The sequence below is a fragment of the Leiobunum rupestre genome, chromosome 7 (genome assembly GCF_980474605.1).
Source record: "Leiobunum rupestre chromosome 7, qqLeiRupe1.1.hap1, whole genome shotgun sequence".
NCBI lineage: Eukaryota > Metazoa > Arthropoda > Arachnida > Opiliones > Sclerosomatidae > Leiobunum > Leiobunum rupestre.
The window spans coordinates 32083403-32103105 of NC_143390.1; the positions used below are offsets into that span (position 1 = coordinate 32083403).

At 36.6% G+C, this 19703-nt stretch overlaps 1 protein-coding gene across 1 annotated transcript in view; it reads right to left on the reverse strand.

Annotated features, from left to right (window-relative positions):
- Positions 1 to 19703, reverse strand: part of LOC149936075 (cell adhesion molecule Dscam1-like) — a 134085-nt gene that overhangs the window by 13779 nt on the left and 100603 nt on the right. The window contains exons 16-20 of the mRNA XM_090153612.1: positions 7365 to 7435; positions 7040 to 7277; positions 6839 to 6934; positions 6557 to 6742; positions 3963 to 4256 (exon numbers count right to left, since the gene is read on the reverse strand). Coding sequence (XP_090009738.1) covers positions 3963 to 4256; positions 6557 to 6742; positions 6839 to 6934; positions 7040 to 7277; positions 7365 to 7435 — 885 coding nt within the window. The remainder of the gene's footprint in view (positions 1 to 3962; positions 4257 to 6556; positions 6743 to 6838; positions 6935 to 7039; positions 7278 to 7364; positions 7436 to 19703) is intronic.

Below are 19703 nucleotides of genomic sequence, written 5' to 3' on the forward strand. Positions count from 1 at the left end.
AAAGAATCCTAAATTTATACACTCTTAAAAACGTTGGGTTAAATGATTTTGGTTATTTCATTTTTAACTACTTTTTGAGTCAAAAATAACCCAAATTTAGTTGAAAATCTTGAAACGCAAAATTTGGGTTAAACAGAATTAGGTTGTTTTTAAGATAATATAATAGCAACCCAAAATTGGGTCATGCTATTAAATTTAAAGTTCCCACGCGCCAAGGACGATATGAGCATCGAAAATGTGTCCATCGAACTTGTAGTCTTTGGAAGACTGGAAATTAAACATTTTGCGCATCGTTTCCATGAGTGCTTGAAAGGATTCTTAATTTTTGATTCTAAAGGTATAGAATATTTTTAATTTAATTTACTTTTTATAATTAAAATTTTTCCAATATTTAAAATGTTTTTTATGTTGTGTTGATATTTCAGCGGAAGAACGTAATGAGCTCCCTTGTTTAAATTTATTGCAAATTGCCAAGGCCCTACGATATTCTTTCCAGTGTGATCAAATTTATAAATCAAATTAATTGTTAATTTATAACCCAAAATTGAGTCATATATTAACCATATTTTGGGTAACTTATAAATTTAACCCAAAATATCGTTATTAAAATAACCCATTTTGGGTGAAAACGAAAACCACCCAATATTTTGTTTGGTTAAATACTGACCCAACAATTGTTAAATTATAACCCAAAATTTAGTCATATATTAACCATATTTTGGGCTAATGTTCAACCCATATTTTGGTAACTTATAAGTTTAACCCAAAATAGCGTTATGAAAATAACCCGTTTTGGGTGAAAACTAAAACAACTCAATATTTTGTTTGGTTAAATACTGACCCAACAATGAGTAAAAAAACAACCCAATTTGGGTCAAAAACAACCCAATATTTTTAAGAGTGTAGATAAAAACATAATTTGCTCAAAAGTATCCGGGTGAAAAACGCGAGAAAGGTTTCAGGGTGGAAAATTACGAGGCACTTTCGATAAACATGTTTTTCCCATTTTGAGAAAAATCAAAGTAATCCTTAAAAACACGACGCCGTTTTAACTCCCGTTATATCTCGTCTCTCAATAAACTTCAAACCAGTCACCGTATTATCCGAAGAAAGACAGAGGATGACGGGTAAAACGTCTCGAGAGCGAGTAAAAGCTGAGGTAAAAATCCGCTTTATAGAGTGGAAAAAAGAAATTAGGAAATTCAAAAGAATTTTAAAAGTTAGCCTATTAAAGTAGTCCCGCTGACTGCGCAACATTTGCAAGGTGCGCTTCACTTCCACTCCGCCCAAGAAAAAACCTTCGCGAAGAGGAAAAAAGCAAAGAGTTGCAAATACTCGCTCGGGAACGTCGAGTCCCGGTTAGAGTTAACGAAGGATGCGAAGCTTCGAGGAATACGAATCCGTTAATGCAAAATAAGCGTGACCTTTCTCTTGCCTTCGCTCCCACTCGAGGCGCAACTGCGTAACCGTATCAGTCCTCCCTTTTGAGAGATTTACCCCGAGCACGGTGGTTAAACAACGCGCCTCGAGTTCGGGAGTCGCCGAAGACGCGAAGGTTACGCGCCCTTAAACCGCGCATTAAATTCCAGGTAGGCTTTTTAGCCGGCGTTTCCAACTGTCGCGTCGCGTAAAGAGATCTTATAATCCCCGTCTCAAATGCCAAACCTGGAAACCCCCGGGGAGATCATAGTGGGGCCTAGTTAACTTTATTTCGAAAGCGTGACTCTACGAATTTTCAGGCTCAAAAAGTTAAAAAAAAAGAAATCAGATTTTGAGGGGGACTTGATATATTCTCCGTCTCACCTTTGTTAGTAAAGCGAAAGACACTGGGCCTCTCTGGAGAAATCGATATTCCAGAACGAATCCTCCACGTACGCGCGAACCGGAGGGCGCCAAAGACAAGAAACAGATGTCCGAGTCGCAAACAGAATTTTTGATACCGCGTTAAAACCAACGAGTTGGCTCGAGTAAAGATATGCTTTATTTAAGGAGAGGAAATAAATAGTATATATGAAAAAGACAATCGATCTAAGATTCTTTCTAAGCCTTAAGGAAATCGGTCAAAGATAAAAAAAAAGGTTGGATCTTTTTCTTCGAAACCCGGCAAAGAACAAAGCATCGATTGAGAATCGATAGTGGAAAGTGTTTTAGTAAGAAAAATTCCTAGGCTCCCGTTATCGAAGATTGTTAAAGGAAATCTTCGAAAACACGCAAAAGGGTCGGATCTCGCGGGCCGCGTAAAGTACCCCAGTTCGAAAGAAATTATTCTTTAGTTGGTCACGAGTAGCGGGCGATTCGAGAGGAGGAAATAACGGGAAAAAATGAAGTTGAACGGCGCTTCGTATTAGCCTTTTTGCCGGTAAAACATAGTCGCCGACGATAGGTAATTCGGAGCTGGCGCGCAATTGGCAGAAAAAGCACGCGATTCTCCGCGGAAAGCGAGCGCAGAGACGAAATCCCGAGGGAGATAAAAGGATTATTACATGGAGGCCGATCGCAAACTCAGGATCCTTGATGTACGGCCTCTATCGGGTTAGTTAGATACTGCTGAACCACTTTCGCGGCCTAAATCAGGTTGCTGAAGTATTATTTAAAAAATTTAACAACCAAAAAGCAGATCAAAATAACAAAAATATATGGTCTATTTGATCCAATTACTATGCGTAAAATTTAACTCTATTCCAAATTAGATTTAATTTATTTGATCCCAACGGAATTGAAAGTGTCTTGTCCAATTTGGATATTGCATCCAAATATTTTCATAAGGGATCATCTGAATAATAAAGCTACGTATAATAATGAATCAATGAAATATTGGAATTTAAATTAAAGCTAAAATACTTTGTAATATTTAAATAAAAATGATATAAGGAAACGCGAGCGCAAATCTCGGGTGCAAACCACACCCGTTGCTATGATAATCATCTGGGCAACCATTGTATTTCCAAGTATATACAAATATAATTTCCTGGTTGCTTGCGCTTATTTTCTATTTAATGGTATATATTTTCCATTTAATGGTATCAAGCCCATCCATTGACCATATAAAAAAGGCGGTTAAAATGATACAGGGGACTACCCCGCGAAAGTGTAGTGGGAACGAAACCCATTTTACGAGTCTCTTTTAATACCCAATATTAAAGTTCCCGTCCCCTTACATGTAAAGCGATAGAGGTTAGCTCTCCCCTTTCATCTTTGGTTTTTGGCTTCTCGCGTCACTTCTCCCCAAGCTATTTTTTTCGGGGCTCGGGGGAAGAGAGAAGATACTATCGAACAAATGGCCCTAATAAAGCTAAATCGTTAGCAATTACCATTAAATCAGTCATCTGGTTAATCTGTTCCTTAATTCATCATGATTCTTAAAAAGAAGCGGTCGCCGACGAAGCCGCCAATTCCTATTCGATGAAGCCGAATAATTAAATACCGCGTCCAGGGACCAACGCTTCGTTCAATGGCGCGGGAAAGGTAAAGTCCCCGCGTTCCACTCTACTGACATAATACCAGCTGACACCTTAGTGGGAAAGCAAATCAGAAGCAAAAATTACAACTGACGTGCTAGAGCTACGGTCAAAAGTTTAGTAACGAATAACAGAACCGCAAGTACGAGCCTTAACCAAGCGATAAAGGAATTGGGGAGCCACAAGAATGCGCGAAACCCTAACCACGTTTCTAGCGAAGGTAGTTTATTTGAAAGCTTTCATCTTTTTCCAATGAACCGTTGAACTACCGTGGCGTATGATAGCCCATTACTTTCGAGGAATCGTTCGGAAGGTATCAGAAATAAACAGGAAATTTTACGGGTTATCTGGATCAGTAATATCGACGCGTCATGACAGGGTTCGAGAGAGACGAGATACAGAAATGTCCGAGTTGAGACATTTTTCTCATTCGACGAAGAGATGCGCTGGGAGGGGGGGGGGTGGTCTTCGGTGGAATTTGATTTATATCGACGGTGCGCGTACCTCCGGTCAGGGTGAGCGTGGCGAAAGAGTATTCCTCTTCGTTGGTGCCAGCCTCGTTATGAGCGGCCATCAGCAAATCGTACCAGGAGCCCGCGGCCAGGTCAGCGATAGTGGCGATCCCTTCAGTGGGTAATATTCGATTTGAAAGCAGGATCCAGTCGGCGTGACGTCGCGGTTTATATTGGATGACGTAAAAAGTGATTGGACATCCGCCGTCATTCCAAGCGGTTAGACGCAATGAGGCCGCTGATGAATTAACCACCATGAGCTGCTCCTTTGGTGGTGGCACTGGAGCTGAGTCGCGATATCCAGAGGAAAGAGACAAAAAATGAGCGAATGAGATAAGGGTTACAAGTTTCAAATCAATTCAGAAACCGCGGTACGACAGCCAAAACACTAATAAAGATACGCTAAGTATAATATCTGAAAATGTGTCCCCACTTATTCGAGATCATTTATAACCCCAAATTCATATTACCGAAAATATCACTAAGTAAAAGAATATTTGATTCCAAAATCAGGCAGATTTAAATGCATCTTTAATTGAAAATGAAATCCTCAATATTTAATAAATTAATACAAATAATCTGTACGAAATTAAACTTTATTTCGATTTGTTCTAAATTATTTGATGCAAACAGAATATAATCCCAATTGGATGGATATTGATTCCATTTGGATAGAAATTTGGATATCAGATCGTATCATTTTCGTAAGAGATGTATCAGGATTGATTTACAAATAAAAATACTGAACTATATTTTTAACATTTTCATTACAGGGTGGTTTTTCAAAAGGTTATGCAAAAATTTTAAGGAGTTGTAGGGGGTGAGTTAAGAAGTATGCCTGTTTTTCCCCCATTTTCCTACGATGAGTTAAAATAGCTATAGCTTCAAAGAGTGGCCTACTAGCCCCTGGAAGTAGGCTGCAAAAAGCGCAAAACCAAGCAGCAGGGAAATGCGAAAATTAAGGTTTGGGTTCGTGTGATAGGTAAAAAAGGACGTTGTACACAAATCGAGGTAACCAGCGTAAAAAAGTAAACCTAAACAGTATTTAAAGTCCCTGCTGCTGGGTTTTGCACTTGTTGCAGCCTACTTCCAGGGGCTAGTAGGCCACACTTTGAAGTTCTCTGAAGCTCTTTTAACTCATCGTAGGAAAATGGGGGAAAAACAGGTATACTTCTCAACTCACCCCTTAAAATTTATGCCTAACCTTTTGAAACACCCTGTGTAGTAAAATGGTCTCCATGGCAGCGCGTTTCACGGATAAACTAAACAGGCGGTTTAGGAATCTACACGTAATTTGTTTACCCAATTCTTACGAAAGCAATAACGTTTTTTCCGGGCGATGGGAAGAGAAGGAGCCAGGGTCTTTCATACCCGCGAGAGAGCGCCTTACAAGCACGTCTACGATATATCGGAAGTAAGGCAACGAGTTGGCAATAGGATATAAAGTCATTCCCAATTTGTCTGTCTTTCTCCTCGGCCGATACAGGAATACGTGTCAGGCTATCGGGCCTCCCTCCGCGCGGATAGCTTTCTCCACCCGCAGCGTTCACCCACGAAACGTGCGCAACAAGAAATTGGTAAGAAAGACACGGCTAAAGAATGATGAAAGAGCCTCGAGTATTTTCTTCCGTCTTTTTCTTGCTCGGAACTCGGGCCCCTTCTTCTTTCTCCCTCGCTCTTCCTCCTTCGAAAATAGATCTGTCAGGAATACGATTGAGTTGTCCCGGCAGCTTCGCCTTCGTACACGGACGTTTCAAAGCGTAGAAAGGCTTACGAGGGAAGCCCTACGCCGAGTCACTACGTTACCGACAAGAAACGAAGAGAGGCAATACCCTTCGCTTTACTGTCAGATGGGGTCGGGCCCTCGGCTGTGGCGCTGCTTCGACGGTTGGGAACAATAGCCACGGGAAAAGCGGCCGTCGGAGGATCAGGTTTTTCAATTTGGCTCTATAAGTATTTCGCTTTGAAACTAAACGGAGTGCGTCCACGGTCTAAGTGAAGAAACCCGGCAGGATTTCCTCGGATTTCAAATCCGTCGCACTCGGTCCTGTTCTTCGCCTACCCGCTGCTTTCCGCAGTTATTTATATTTTTATATTGGAAAGTCCCATTGTACGAAGTTCTAAAATTTTCCCACCAGAACTAAACAGAAGAAAAACCGTTTTAAAGGGAATATATTTCAATGAATTGTAATATCGATCCGAAAAAGGATTTCGAGAATACGAAATTTGGCAAAACCGGAATCAGAATAAACAAATTTGTTCTCTATCGTGAAGTACTTTTTAAGGATGTGAGATTTTTTTGGAAGCAAGATGCACTTTAGACTATTGGTCTGTCTTTTATCCACTTTTGACAATACGTATACTATTTTATAGTTCCAATATTCAATTCTTAAGGAAAAATTGTGAATATTTTCGCTATACGGGTGGATTTCTCAATATACGAGTGTAATAAAATGTCTCGAGTATCAATACTTCTAAGAAACTGTTTATATTATTTCGGAAAAACACCAGTAGATAAAGTACTTGTCGGCCTCTCTCTCAGAGGCAGTTTCGCGGAGTGAATGTAGAAGCGGAATAATATCTTACCATTGCCTGTCGTTTTGACGGGGAAGGGCTCTGATGGGAGTCCCTTTCCCGCTTTATTGTAGGCCGTTAGGGTGATATGATACTGCGTTCCGCATTGCAAGCCATCCAGATAATGTCGCGTACTGGACGAAGCCAGGCGACTCTCCTGCCAGTCCCCATTGTGCGTTTTATAATTCAACAAGTACCCTGCAGTCGAGGGGGAAAAAGGAAACAAGAAAAACTTTCTGAAATATGCATTCCATATCGAGAGGGAGGAACTCCGTGAACTGAAAAAGCACTTACCCGTAATCGGGTTATCATTTTCTCGGTACGACCATTCTATCTCTACCGAATTGGACGACGTCCTTATCAAAGACATTTTCGGCGCGGAAGGAGGGTCTGCGCGCCGTGAGCGTTAAAGAAAGAAAGAAACCAAGATTCGTGAAATGTTTCAGCAAAAAGATAAGTCTGCACGTGTAAAAAAAGAAGGCCAGGATCTCTCACCGAATTCCAGTGTTTGCACGACAATTTCTTCGGACATTGGTCCGGCTCCTTTCTTGTTGAATGCTTGTACAGACACCGAGTACTTCGTGGATTTCCGCAAATTGGTCAGCTCTACTTCTCCCGTTTGACTGTTGACATTATCGATAGTCTTGAAGACGTGAGATCCGGACGTATCCGTCTCTTTGTAGCCCACGTAGTAGCCCAGAATCTGGCTGTTTTCGGTCGACTGATCCAACGGCTGCGATCATAAATATTAGAAATTGTTACAAATAACTGCACTTTTCTTCTGCCTTATTGTCCGAATAGGAAAATCTTCATAACGTACCTTCCAAGTAATTTTGAGAGATTTGGAGCTCGTAGCGATGGCAGTGACCTGTGAAGGTGGTTTCGAAGGAGCTACGGAAAAATTAGAAATATTATTGATATATTAGTAGTAAAAAATGCTTCAATTTTTTTGGCGCCAGAACGTGGGAGCCACCAATTTAAACAAAACATGACTAGCAACACTGTATCACGGTAGAAAGAAAAACTATACGTTTAGCTTTTAAACACAATTGAGCACCTAAACACATATTTCCCAAACATATTGTTTAAATCGTTTAAAATCTCAATCCATAGATGTTTTTTACATAAACACCAAAATAGTTAACACTTTTTTAGTGTTTACGATGCGTCGCTAAACGTTTATTTTGGCAATGGATAAGAAAATTAAACGTTTTTCTCAACATGCCGTTTCAAATGGAAAACTTACATGTTTAGGGATAGTCTTTAATGTTTAGAGTTTTGGTCCAGGTAAAAAAACCACCATTTTTCTGTTTAAAATTACTTATTCAGGATCGGTTTATTTGCTAAGTACTCTGATTTTAAATCATAATAAATAAATTAGTAATAATGGGTGAATTACCAAATTTTTCATGAAAGCGCTCTTGAATTTAACATTTAGAGAAAATGCCAATAATTGTAAAGTGTATTTCTAATTTTTATGTATAAGCCTTAATGTATAAGGTAAGCATTAAGCCTTGGCAACCTATAATGATTACGAAGTAACCAAATAAAATTTTATAGAACTAGTAAGATATGTTTAGATGCTATTCATTTAGCAAGCTAAACACGTTTAAAAGCTATACACACAATCCACACGTACGTTATACATTAAAATATGTAAATGTGTTTGAAACTTATACAGCTTCAAGCCTAGACATGTTTAAAATATAATTACGAAAACAATAATCATGTGTATATTCTAAACACAAAAGGTTATTAAACGTTTTGGAAACGTAATCATATTGATGGTAGTCATATAAAAAACCTAAACACTTTGTGTACTAAACATGTGTATTAGATAAACAGATTTGAATCTAAACACATTTAGCTTTTAAATGTGTTTAAAAACGCGTTGCATTTTGACGTTTAGGAAAAAGTTTAGGTCCTAAACGATGTTTTTACTGTGTAGTTTCTTAGAAGGTAGTATATATAAATATCACCTATATAGTTTCAACAAAAAATACCATATCACATCATTTCGGTGATAATAATAAACTGTAATTTTTAGTTTTGCACTTATTTCCTAATTTAAACCGGATTTCTTTTACATAAACCCAAATAAACTGTTTAATATTGAAATCGGAGGAGCAGAGTAAATATTTCACTTAAAAAATCTATTTATTTTGGTAAATACCCCCGACTAGTATTGTTAAATTAGAAATCAAAGTGGTAATATTATAAATATATAGGAAGCACTTTTCTAAAATCACAACCTTCAATCTTTACTACAGTCACTTACTACCCTCATAATAGTGAGCCGTAATGGCGGAGGCGAAAAAGAGTCCACAGTACTTCAATATTTCTAACTTTATAAAAACGTACTTCCGCGTTTAAATGATTTAATCCAATCGGGCGTGTTCGTCAAGAAAAGGTTTATTTAGCGAAACTTACAGTGCCATTAACTGGAACTTTTGCGAGACACGCGGACATTTTATCGGATAAAGCCATAAAGAACAATATTGGCGACATAATAGTATCGTATTATTATAAATAAAGGCAGCTGTCTGCCTTTAAAAGCGAATAAGAAGGAACATCACAAACGTTTTAAAGATTTCTCTTATTTCCTCTTCTTTGATAGAATATTTGGCCTTTTCCGCCGATGCTTTTAAGTTTCTGGCAACGACAGGTTTTTCACGCGGGATTTTCGTTTCACGAACAGTCGAGCTAAGAACAAAACTATTTTTTTTGGGGATTTTATTTAAGTTTAAAAATAAATTTGGCGGAGGCCAAAGTGAATTTCTTCGCTAAGTATTTTGGAGTTTTTACAGAAAACGCTTAATACATATATAATACGGAAAGATTTATTCCTTCAGACAAATAGGGCAAAACTCATTTAGACAAAGTGGTCTGGAACATTATCTAAAATCTATACAAAAATAGATGACATGCCCATACTTTAATTACTTTTTCGTCTGTTATTATCCAAATGGTCTAATATCAAATATATTTCGTATTATAGACATACGTTACCTAACGTCAATATATACAACGAAAAATAGTTTGCAAAACCGTGTTACTTAACGGTAGACGAAGTAAGCAAACTAGATTTCAAAACTAATGAAAGTTGATTAACCTTCAATTTCTGTAAACAGCCTATTTCTTTAATGTATATTGGCCGGGCGAAGGGAGCTCTCTTAGACCCACAAAAAGATGGAATATAAGTCTATAAGTAATGGATAATGAAATATTAATTGATAAAAAGTGCTTTTTATTCTAAATTAGGCCTTTTATATTTAAAATCGGATCTTGACATATACTGCTAATGCTGATTTTTGCGTAAAAAGTTCAAACGACTGGTAAGGCAAACTGCACCAATAATGGCGACCATCTTGGAAAAATTTAATTGTTTTATGTTGGTTACGATTTACGCACGAGTGGTAGAACAACCGTTATCGATCGACGCTTTACGACTTCCGGTTCAAATGTAACAATCATATGAAGTACAAACCAACTTGCTACTTCTAATGTATATTGTATACAGTAGCGGAACAATAAATTTAAAAAATTAAACTTAATAATAACCATGGTATAATATTAATATAAAAATTAAACTTAATAATAACCATGGTATAATATTAATATAAAAATTAAACTTAATAATAACCATAGCAATACGTAACTGAACGAAGTACAGGGCATTAACCATGGTATAATATTAATATAAAAATTAAACTTAATAATAACCATGGTATAATATTAATATAAAAATTAAACTTAATAATAACCATGGTATAATATTAATATAAAAATTAAACTTAATAATAACCATGGTATAATATTAATATAAAAATTAAACTTAATAATAACCATGGTATAATATTAATATAAAAATTAAACTTAATAATAACCATGGTATAATATTAATATACAAATTAAACTTAATAATAACCATGGTATAATATTAATATACAAATTAAACTTAATAATAACCATGGTATAATATTAATATAAAAATTAAACTTAATAATAACCATGGTATAATATTAATATAAAAATTAAACTTAATAATAACGATGGTATAATATTAATATAAAAATGAAACTGGAGAAACTCTCATGGTATAAGCCATTTTATTTTATTTATTATTATTTTTCATTGTTTAAAATCTTGGGCTTTTAAATTTATATTAAGTAGTCTTAAATTAATGGATTGATTAAGGGCCTCAGCTCGAAACGTCTCCAATAAATAAATTAAAATTGTTCCGATCAGATAAAAACACTTAAGTAATATCTACTTAACCGATTGATACGATCAAGAGCTTAAATATAATTCAGAAGAAGCACACTCGAGGAAAATCTAATTTTTATCTCAATTCAATGTGTTATATTTGAATAGGAAGTCGCAGAGAGTTGTTTAAACTATTGTTAGATAGGTAATCGGAAAAGCAAACGTTTTTTACGATTCTATAATTTATTTCACTACTTTCTATAGCACTACTAGCACTTGCAATTAGTTTGTTACTCATTTATTCTATAGGTAAAATCATAATTTCCTTGGACTGTACCTAGTATTTTGTTTATATGGTGCAGTATAGAAATTTTCCTACAAAGTTGGATCAAGTCTATAAACTGGATTTATGGGGAATATAAATATATATCTTTATTTTCTTTATATGATAGCAAACCGTAACGTCCCTATCCAGATCCGACTACTAAATCACGAGATACATTACATAGCGAGAAACTTTAAACCCCAGACGCGCGGACTAAATATATAACAATAATAAAAAACCGCAAACCACAAACCGACCAAGCACAAACAAAATAATAAAAATAAAAAAGGGAGGTGGCCTTAATCTCCGCGAGTATTCCCTATTACATTAAATCAAGCTAGCCGCCCCGTTCACATTCGCGAATAAATAATTCACGGGAGAGGGCAGTAGTCTAGAAGATCCGGTTGTAAACACTTCAATAGTACTAAGCCCAGCAACAGCGTATTCCAAGATTCGGAGCTCGAAAAATAAACCAAAAATAAAGGATGGGGCTAAAAACAAGACAGCACACATGGAAAAATAGAAATCAAAACAGCGAAACAGCATCTCGCAGCCGAACAGAAAACGAGCGAGAGGTGGGGGGGGGGTCTTCTTTTTCTTTTATCCTTGCCGCTTTTATTTCACTTTCGCAACTTCTTTCGGGCCAGCGTCTTTCCCTCTATCTCTTGAATTATATAAAGGGTTAGCTAGAAGCTCCATCTCTTCCGTTTTTTCTCTCGTTTCCCCATAGACGAGGAAACGACTTTCATAGTTTCGCGAGATTGTCAGACTTACCCTAGAATCCGTCAAAAATATACGTTAGGCTTATATTTTTTAAGACTTATACGCGTTGCCAGTTCGAAGAAAGCCGAGCGAAATGGTAAAGTTTGCTTAACATTCTAAGTCTCCCGTCAACCGTTTTCCATTCGTTTCCGTTTTGTTTTCCAGAGTGCGCGAATATGTTTCTTCGCGAAGTGGGTGCTCGTCTTACTTTCGGTGCAATAGTCATTGGCCCGATGGAAACTATCGTTGAAGATTGTAAGGGAAATGTCGTACTTATACAATAAGACTGCCTTTTCCTACCGTAGATATTTTTCTTTATACGAAATGCCTCGCTCTTTTTTGCCTTATCATTAGAAGGAATTTGTTTGGAGCGCTTGGAAAATTGAGTTGTTTTTTGCCATATTCTATTGCCGTTAGGAGGCAATATAAACGGTTTTCTTAGTTTAATGATTCTAATCTTCTTCGGAGATCGGTGTTGTATAACGAGGAAATGCCCTATTTATACGAAGATATTGTTATTCATCTTATCCTAGGCAGGAAAATCGGATAATGAACGCTGTAATTGGAGAAATAAAACTTCAAGCGAAGGGATTATCGATTGAAGAAGCGGATTACGATATAAAGGGTTTAATGTACGTGAAATAATAAAATTTTATTATTATTTGTTTGCCAGACTAGTGCAAGCGTCTAAAGCTTAAAACCAAATATTTTAAATTCTCATGTTTGTAACAAGAAATACTTCAAATAAAAAGTTGTTGCTCGCAATATTATTAGTTCAAATAACTTAGATTTGACAAAATTTGACAAATCAGAAGGCGATAAATTGAAAGTCAATGAATTCAATGTTTGATAATAAAATAATCTGATTATAGTGACTAAATCAAATAAATACTGAATAGTTTAAAACAGTTCAATTATGCCATCGTTGGCTATACGATACATGCTTGAGGTCGATTAACGACGGAGTTCATAGTGTGGTTCAACATTTAAATTGAAATGTCACGGAAGTCATTAATTATTTTTTCTCGCAAAACTTCAATTTCCCGGCTTCTCATTGGTCAAAGTTGAACTAATAATATGGCGATCAACAACATTTTAAAAATGAACCAAATTCGTAAACCCAACGGTTCTCGAGAAAGTTTTTGAATGACCTTGAAGACATGGTTAAAGGTCATTCATTTTACACTAGTAAATGTCCAACTTCAAATGTTCCATAGAAATTTTAAATTTAAAAAAATAAAGTTTTTTAGTTATTTATAATTTTTTGTTTTTTTAGTGGACACCCTGTATTAGATCGTTACAAAATAGTCATTCTCCCTAAGTATAAATAAATTCATCCTTCTTACAATCTCGTGTTCCTTATACCGCGATTAACTATCCGCTTTTACAAAATCTAAAGCCTATTACCGTGTATTCAAGTCGAAACCCCCTTTGAACTAATTGCGATCGGTACCGACTTTGACCATTTCAAACATTCGTAATACGCGTGATTCATTTCTAATCAGAACGCATTCAATTTCAACAGAAAACCATCATTTTTTGGTTAGCAGAGAGAAATGCCAAGAGAGATTCGAATCCTTCTTGCTTTTCCCATCGAAACGCAAACACAACAAAGTTTTAATGATACGCGGAAACCAGAAGAAATATATATAAATTGAAAACTTTTCCATTTTTATTCCTTTTTTTAGTAACAAAATGATAAAAACCAAGCAAATGCTAGCCAAAAGTTTCTTCCTTCTCAACACTCTGGGAATTTTTGCAAATTTCTATTGTAAGGCAAACAAAAGTTGAATACGTATTTTTTTCCAACTTTTTCCTTCGCAAAAACGTGCTCCGAGGGGGCGAAAAACGTTAAAAAATACCAACCGTTCTAAAAATTGGAGAGGAAAAAAATAAGCGAATTCTTTTGGCCTCGCCGATCACGGATTTAGTTTAAAGCACTCTTAACTAGGGACCAAGTCCCTCGGACTCCTTCCGACAGGCCGCCGAACGAATGGCGGCTCTCTAATATTATCCTTAAAAAATAGATGAAAATAAAAGAAAAACGAAAGAGAAAAGGGCGCCATTAAAGGCGGAGATTCACGGTAATAATTTCCGTTGAGATTTCGGATCGAGATTGAGGAGAAGAAAATTTCGAAAGAATGGGGATAAGGGTTGGGTGATAAAGGGAATAGAGGATACTGCTGGAGATGAAGGGAGGTTGTGGGTGTGGCGAGCGTTGGAAGAAGTCGGGAATGCTTCTTGGGTTTGGGAAGCTCGGGATGAGGATACTCCTATTTTCTCCATCCTTTTTTATCTTATATTTTGTTCCTCTTCCGTTTCTCTTCTTTTTTTTCTCGCGACTAACGATGTCGTTAAAGTATGGTACATGTACTCCGACTTACATTGTTGGTATTTGCTTTATAGAACTACGAAATATACCGATATTCCTAGAAATTTCGTTTCATATAGACTCGCTACCCAAGTCCAAAACAAACAGCCTTTGAAATGTCCAAATATTTAATCGTCTGCTTCTTTACTCTCGTTCAATTGTGTAACGAATTCAGCCGCAACTAGCGAAACATAAGCCGTAGAAAGCTACGTATATTTGGGAAGCACTAGTATAGTACTTGTATATAGTGTAGTAGTAATAGTAGTAATACCGCACGAGACTAGGATGGATTTCTTCCTAATAGTTTTTCTCCCTCCTCTCTAATCTTTCCGGACAAAGTTTTTAAAAGGATTAGAAAAAAGTCTGAAAAAGAAATGTAAAAAAACTGGCTTTATAAAAGCGAAGCTCTGTTGTTTGGCAGGCCCATTTCGGAGAGGTATTAGAAGCACCATTGTTTTTCTTGGTGCCGTTGGTCTTTTTTTTTTCCTCTTTCGGGCGAGCACCATACTCGATGCTATTATCAAAATGTGGAAGATAGCTAACTCGGCCCTTAAAATTCAGTTCTCTTTTTTCTTTAAATTCTTGTCGTAGGTTTTTTTTGGCTCTTCGCTGTTCCCTTCGTAGGCCTGGTATTATTTAAAAGGGTTTTTATATGAAATTAAAGTAGCTAGAGCGGAAAGTAATTGTTTTCCTTTACTTGACTAATGGCATCTTTTCTTAACTTTTGACCTTACGTTCTCCGATGAATGATCCGGGACATTACTTATTCTTTTAACTAATGGATCCATGGGGAATTTCCTTCTGTTTTCGTATTATTTAAATTAATATTATTTTTATTATTTTTGGCCTGAAATAAATTCGGTTATTTTACAGTGAATACTAGCGTAAAAACTGTACATATTTGATTATACAGTAAATACTTGTCATTTTTAGTGCCATGTAATTACTTCGCAGACACTTACTTTATATATTACATTTTAAAGGCAGGAGATGACTTCGTTGTCGATTTAACATTAACAAATACTAAATTTTGGAAATTAAAGTCCAAAAATGTCCTATATTAACAATGTAGTAATAAAATTAGGAATATCCGTTAAATACTTAAGGGGAGTATCGACGAACTACTACATTACTAGTAATGTAAGCCTATAAATTTTGCTCCTATTACTGTCACGGCACAAATGTATGACAGCGTGCAGCGCCACCCAGTGTAGTTTATGGAAGTTAAAAATTCGTTACAAGATTGTAGCCTCCATGGAAACGGAGATTCAATTTTTAAAAGGAAAAATAGCCCAGAAAAATTACAGTTAATTTAAACTATGGTTTAAAGTTAAGTATTAACTAATACTAAATATTTTTGCTCTTCTAGGTATTCTTCAAAATGGGTTTTAGTCGGCTCTTTCCGAATCGATTGATAAACTAGATGATGCTTTACAAAGTCCAAAAAATGATAATTTAAAGAATATCAATAAACTTTCAAAGCACTTTTTCGGTGTAACCTCTAAAAATTAATTATCAACGGTAGTATTCGCCTTCTTGTACTAGATTTTTAACGTTGCAGTCGAATAGCGCAACAGTTAAAAGATAAATCCTCTATGCGGACTTACAAGAAGACTACGCGAGCTGATTATTACCAATTTTGTTGAAACTCGGGGGTTCGGTAGCCCTTATTGTAGTATGAAAATTCCCAAAGGGAAAATTTGCAATGGGCTTTAGTTTTACCATGGCAACTGAAAATGTTTTTGACCTATCCATTTAAAAAAGCATGGGATTTTCTCGGTTACCCCATATTTGTTAAAATGTAACCAAAATTGATCAATTTTACCCAAAATAGGTCAAATTCATCTTATTGGATAAGATTTGAAAATTTAATTTTTTTAAGTAAGTAATTACCCTGTGAAACCGAGAAAACCCCATGCTTTTTTAAAGGAGATTTTTTGTTTAGAGAGATCAAAAACATTTTAAGTTGCCATGGGAAAACTAAAGCCCATTGCAATTTTTCCCTTTGGCAATTTTCATATTACCATAAGGTCTACTTAACCTACAAGTTTCAACAAAATCGGTGATAACCACCTAGGGAAGTCTCCTTGTTAGTAGAAAATTAGGATTTCCCATCCTGATGCGAGGTGTATAGAAATATTGTTGGGAGATAAACCCCCGCAGCAGGGTTTTATACCACGTTCTAGACCAACGCGCCACGAATGACTAACGACCTAAAATTTCAGTGATTAACTTTAAATATCACCATTTTTGATCAAGAGATGGCGGCGCTTTTAGTTTATCATTAATACACATTTTTTTTTGAAATTATAGAACGAAAAAAATAATTCCAATACTATTACGTTTAAACGCTGTAAAAAAAATTAGGGACAGCCGTAAAAATCTTCCGTTTTCACTCCACTTACGGCGAAATAGTAGAAACAAAATATTTCGTGCACTTAACGATCTCTATCTAGAATCGAACGGATGGTTCAAACGTCTATAGAACGTTTAAAAAAATCCCTATAACTCAATCGCGAGGCGGGGGCGAATGAATAAAAGCTTAATATCTTTTCGCCACCTTCGCTAGACTTATTAAGTTCGCCTTTCCCGTATAATACATAAACATAATTCTCGGTACCATTTGTAGCGTTTGCTATTTTTCGTGTTTCCTAACGACTTTATTGGTTTTCGCTTTGACCAATCATCAAAACTGTTGGTAACACGTGAACGAGAGCAAATTTTATCTCTAGTATACCCAAGAGTTGAAAAAACAGCGGCGTATATGAATTAAGGGTTGGGAGAGCTACAAGCGAGGGGGGGGGGGGAGAAGTGGAACCATTAAATGGGGGAGCGCACTATTTTCTCGTGTCAGCCAACAATAAAGTTTTGCTTTTTTAACTGCTTTCCTTCCGCGACGTTTAACGTTGCCATATCGAACCACCAATTAAAAGCAGCCAGCGACTCTCTCTGGACGAGATGTCCGTAATTAAACGGGAACGCAGCGTCTCTCTTCTCCTTTTTTATGTGGGGACACACTTTGTCGTTTGCCATTAATAGCCCTGACCCCTTTTTCTCTGGCGGTTGGCTTTGACTTTCTCGGTGAGGCCATGCCTCAGTAACGATCTACTATGTCTGTAGTGTCATGGTTTAGTGATTTAGTCTGGACGTAATTTCCCAACAAGATCGTCTTAAGTTATCCTCCTCCCATTTATTAAATATCACAGCTTTTAAAAAAACCGTTAATATCTGTTTAAATATTTTAGATAATTTGCATTTCAAAAAAATAAGCGAGGTTATGTCTATAGTGCCATGGTTTAGTGATTTAGTATGAAAGTAATTTTTTTACTAAATTGTTAAATTAAACTGTTAAATGTCTTTTTCATTTGTAAATGTACTATTTTCACCTGGTACGCATAGCCGCCGACCGCCGGTGTTCGTGACATAACTTTCAAACCGTTTGTAGTAAAATGGTAAATGATACATCAATGCACCGAAAATATCAAACCCTCACGTCTTTATTAATACTTTGGAAGTTGGTCATTGGCCCATTTAAGTGATCTTTGACGATTTTAGACTTTAAATATACATCCTTTTTTAGTACTAAGACCAACTTGGTTGAAAATTATATATTTAATTGTAATTTTAAAAGAGATATATGGCCAATTCACGGGTCCCCACAACCCACGTATGCTATGCCATCTTGACAATTGTTAGATAAAGTTAACTATACTATGTTAAAATAGTTTATGTATTGCTCTACAGGGTTTTGGCAATGCTATATTGGGTACTATCTGAGTTTATTTTAATGGCGCCAATTTTCTTATTATAAAAATTATACTAGTACGTTTATTAAGTTAATGCACAAGATGAATGAAAATATGTTTAAATTTATATTTAATATTTAGTATTCAATATAAATTTAATACATCAGGGAATTGTATGTAATTAAATGTGCTTGACATCTTTTTACATGGCGGATTTAGTACCTGGATGGTACGATAGATGTCGTATTCGGCAGCTAGTTCAACGATCGATTGAGATTTCCAAAGCTTACGTATATTTGCAACCGGAATTAAACACATACTCCATCTTATAACCGAGACTAAGCGTCAAATATTAATCTTAAATTATAATAAACATATTTTCGGTTGAGAAAAAAAAAGTTAAAATGTGATAACGAACACGCCTTCATTATGTTTATCAAGAGAGACTGTAGTAGATTATGTAATTTTTAAAGATTTACGAGTAATTTTATCAGCTGGCTAAACTGAGAAATTGCAAGGATAGATGTAGGAGTTTTTTTGGTGTAATACAGAAAAACATCCAAACAGTTTTTTGCAGCCGCCACTTTCTTTAAATGGAACGGAAACTAAACAGAAAAAATTTCTAACCAATTTGCAGAAATGTGAGCCTTTTTAATCCACAATTAATATATTGGTTCACACTTTATTTAACACAAAATCAAGCTTTTATTGATCCATTAAAATAAAAATCCTGCCATTGAAAGGTCATTTTTACTAACAAAAAGTTAAATTTAACGTTAGCTTTATTTGGTTTGAACTTCCAGGTACCTTCGATATCAAACGAATCAAATATACGGAAGAAGACCCATAGAGGCTTTATCCCCGGCGGAAACCAATAAAAGAAACTATTTAGACCCTTATTTCGAGCAACTGTCTTTACCCAGCGTGCCAGTAGTAGGGAATAAAAACTAAAAGAGGCAATTATCCGATTACAATTTCGTCCGCTCGGGACCAAATTCCAGGTCGCTTAAAACATTTATAGCCTGTCCATTGCTCGGCGAAACGACCCGGCTCGACGCCCCCTCGTTAAGAGCGTCCTGAGCTGATAATAAAAGTTGCGGAAGAAAATGAGAGGTGAGACAGTACGTATAGGCATGCAGTCGAAATAAAGAAAATAAACCTTCTTAAATTTCTCTCTTTCTCTTTTCTGTGGGATGGTGGGGGGTAGAAGTGAGGGAGATCTTCGGCGTTAAAAAGCGCGTCTCAAACTCATCGGTCGCGGGCGGATTTTAAGGGAAGCGATAAAATCCTCTTAATGTCTCGGCCATCTGCGCTCTCTTCGCGTTTTCGGAAAATCGAGGAGACCCTCTCACTCCCGCTTTCGAGTAAAGCGCATTGACGTGGAGCGCCATCTTTTAACTCAGTGGAGAATTGAAACTGCGCGACGTACCCGAGGTAGAAGTGGGAAGGCGACGCGGGGTGGCGCCTTCCGCGAGACCACGGAATAGGTCCGGGAGTTTCCATCGACGGATTTCCAGCTTTAAGCGTTTCAGGAAACTCCGTCATTTGCAGACGACCCTCCATATTCGTGTGCCGGAAATCGCGGGGAACAGGCAGCTGCGAAAATGTCCGAGCGTTAACTGCCAGCGCCTCTCTTCTTTTTCCGAAAGTGCGAGAAAAGGAAGAGGCGAAATTGGCCGCGACCGTCAGATTTGTTTGGATTTCCTGTCACACCAGAGCGTTGGAAGCTTCTTCGGAACCCCTCCAAGA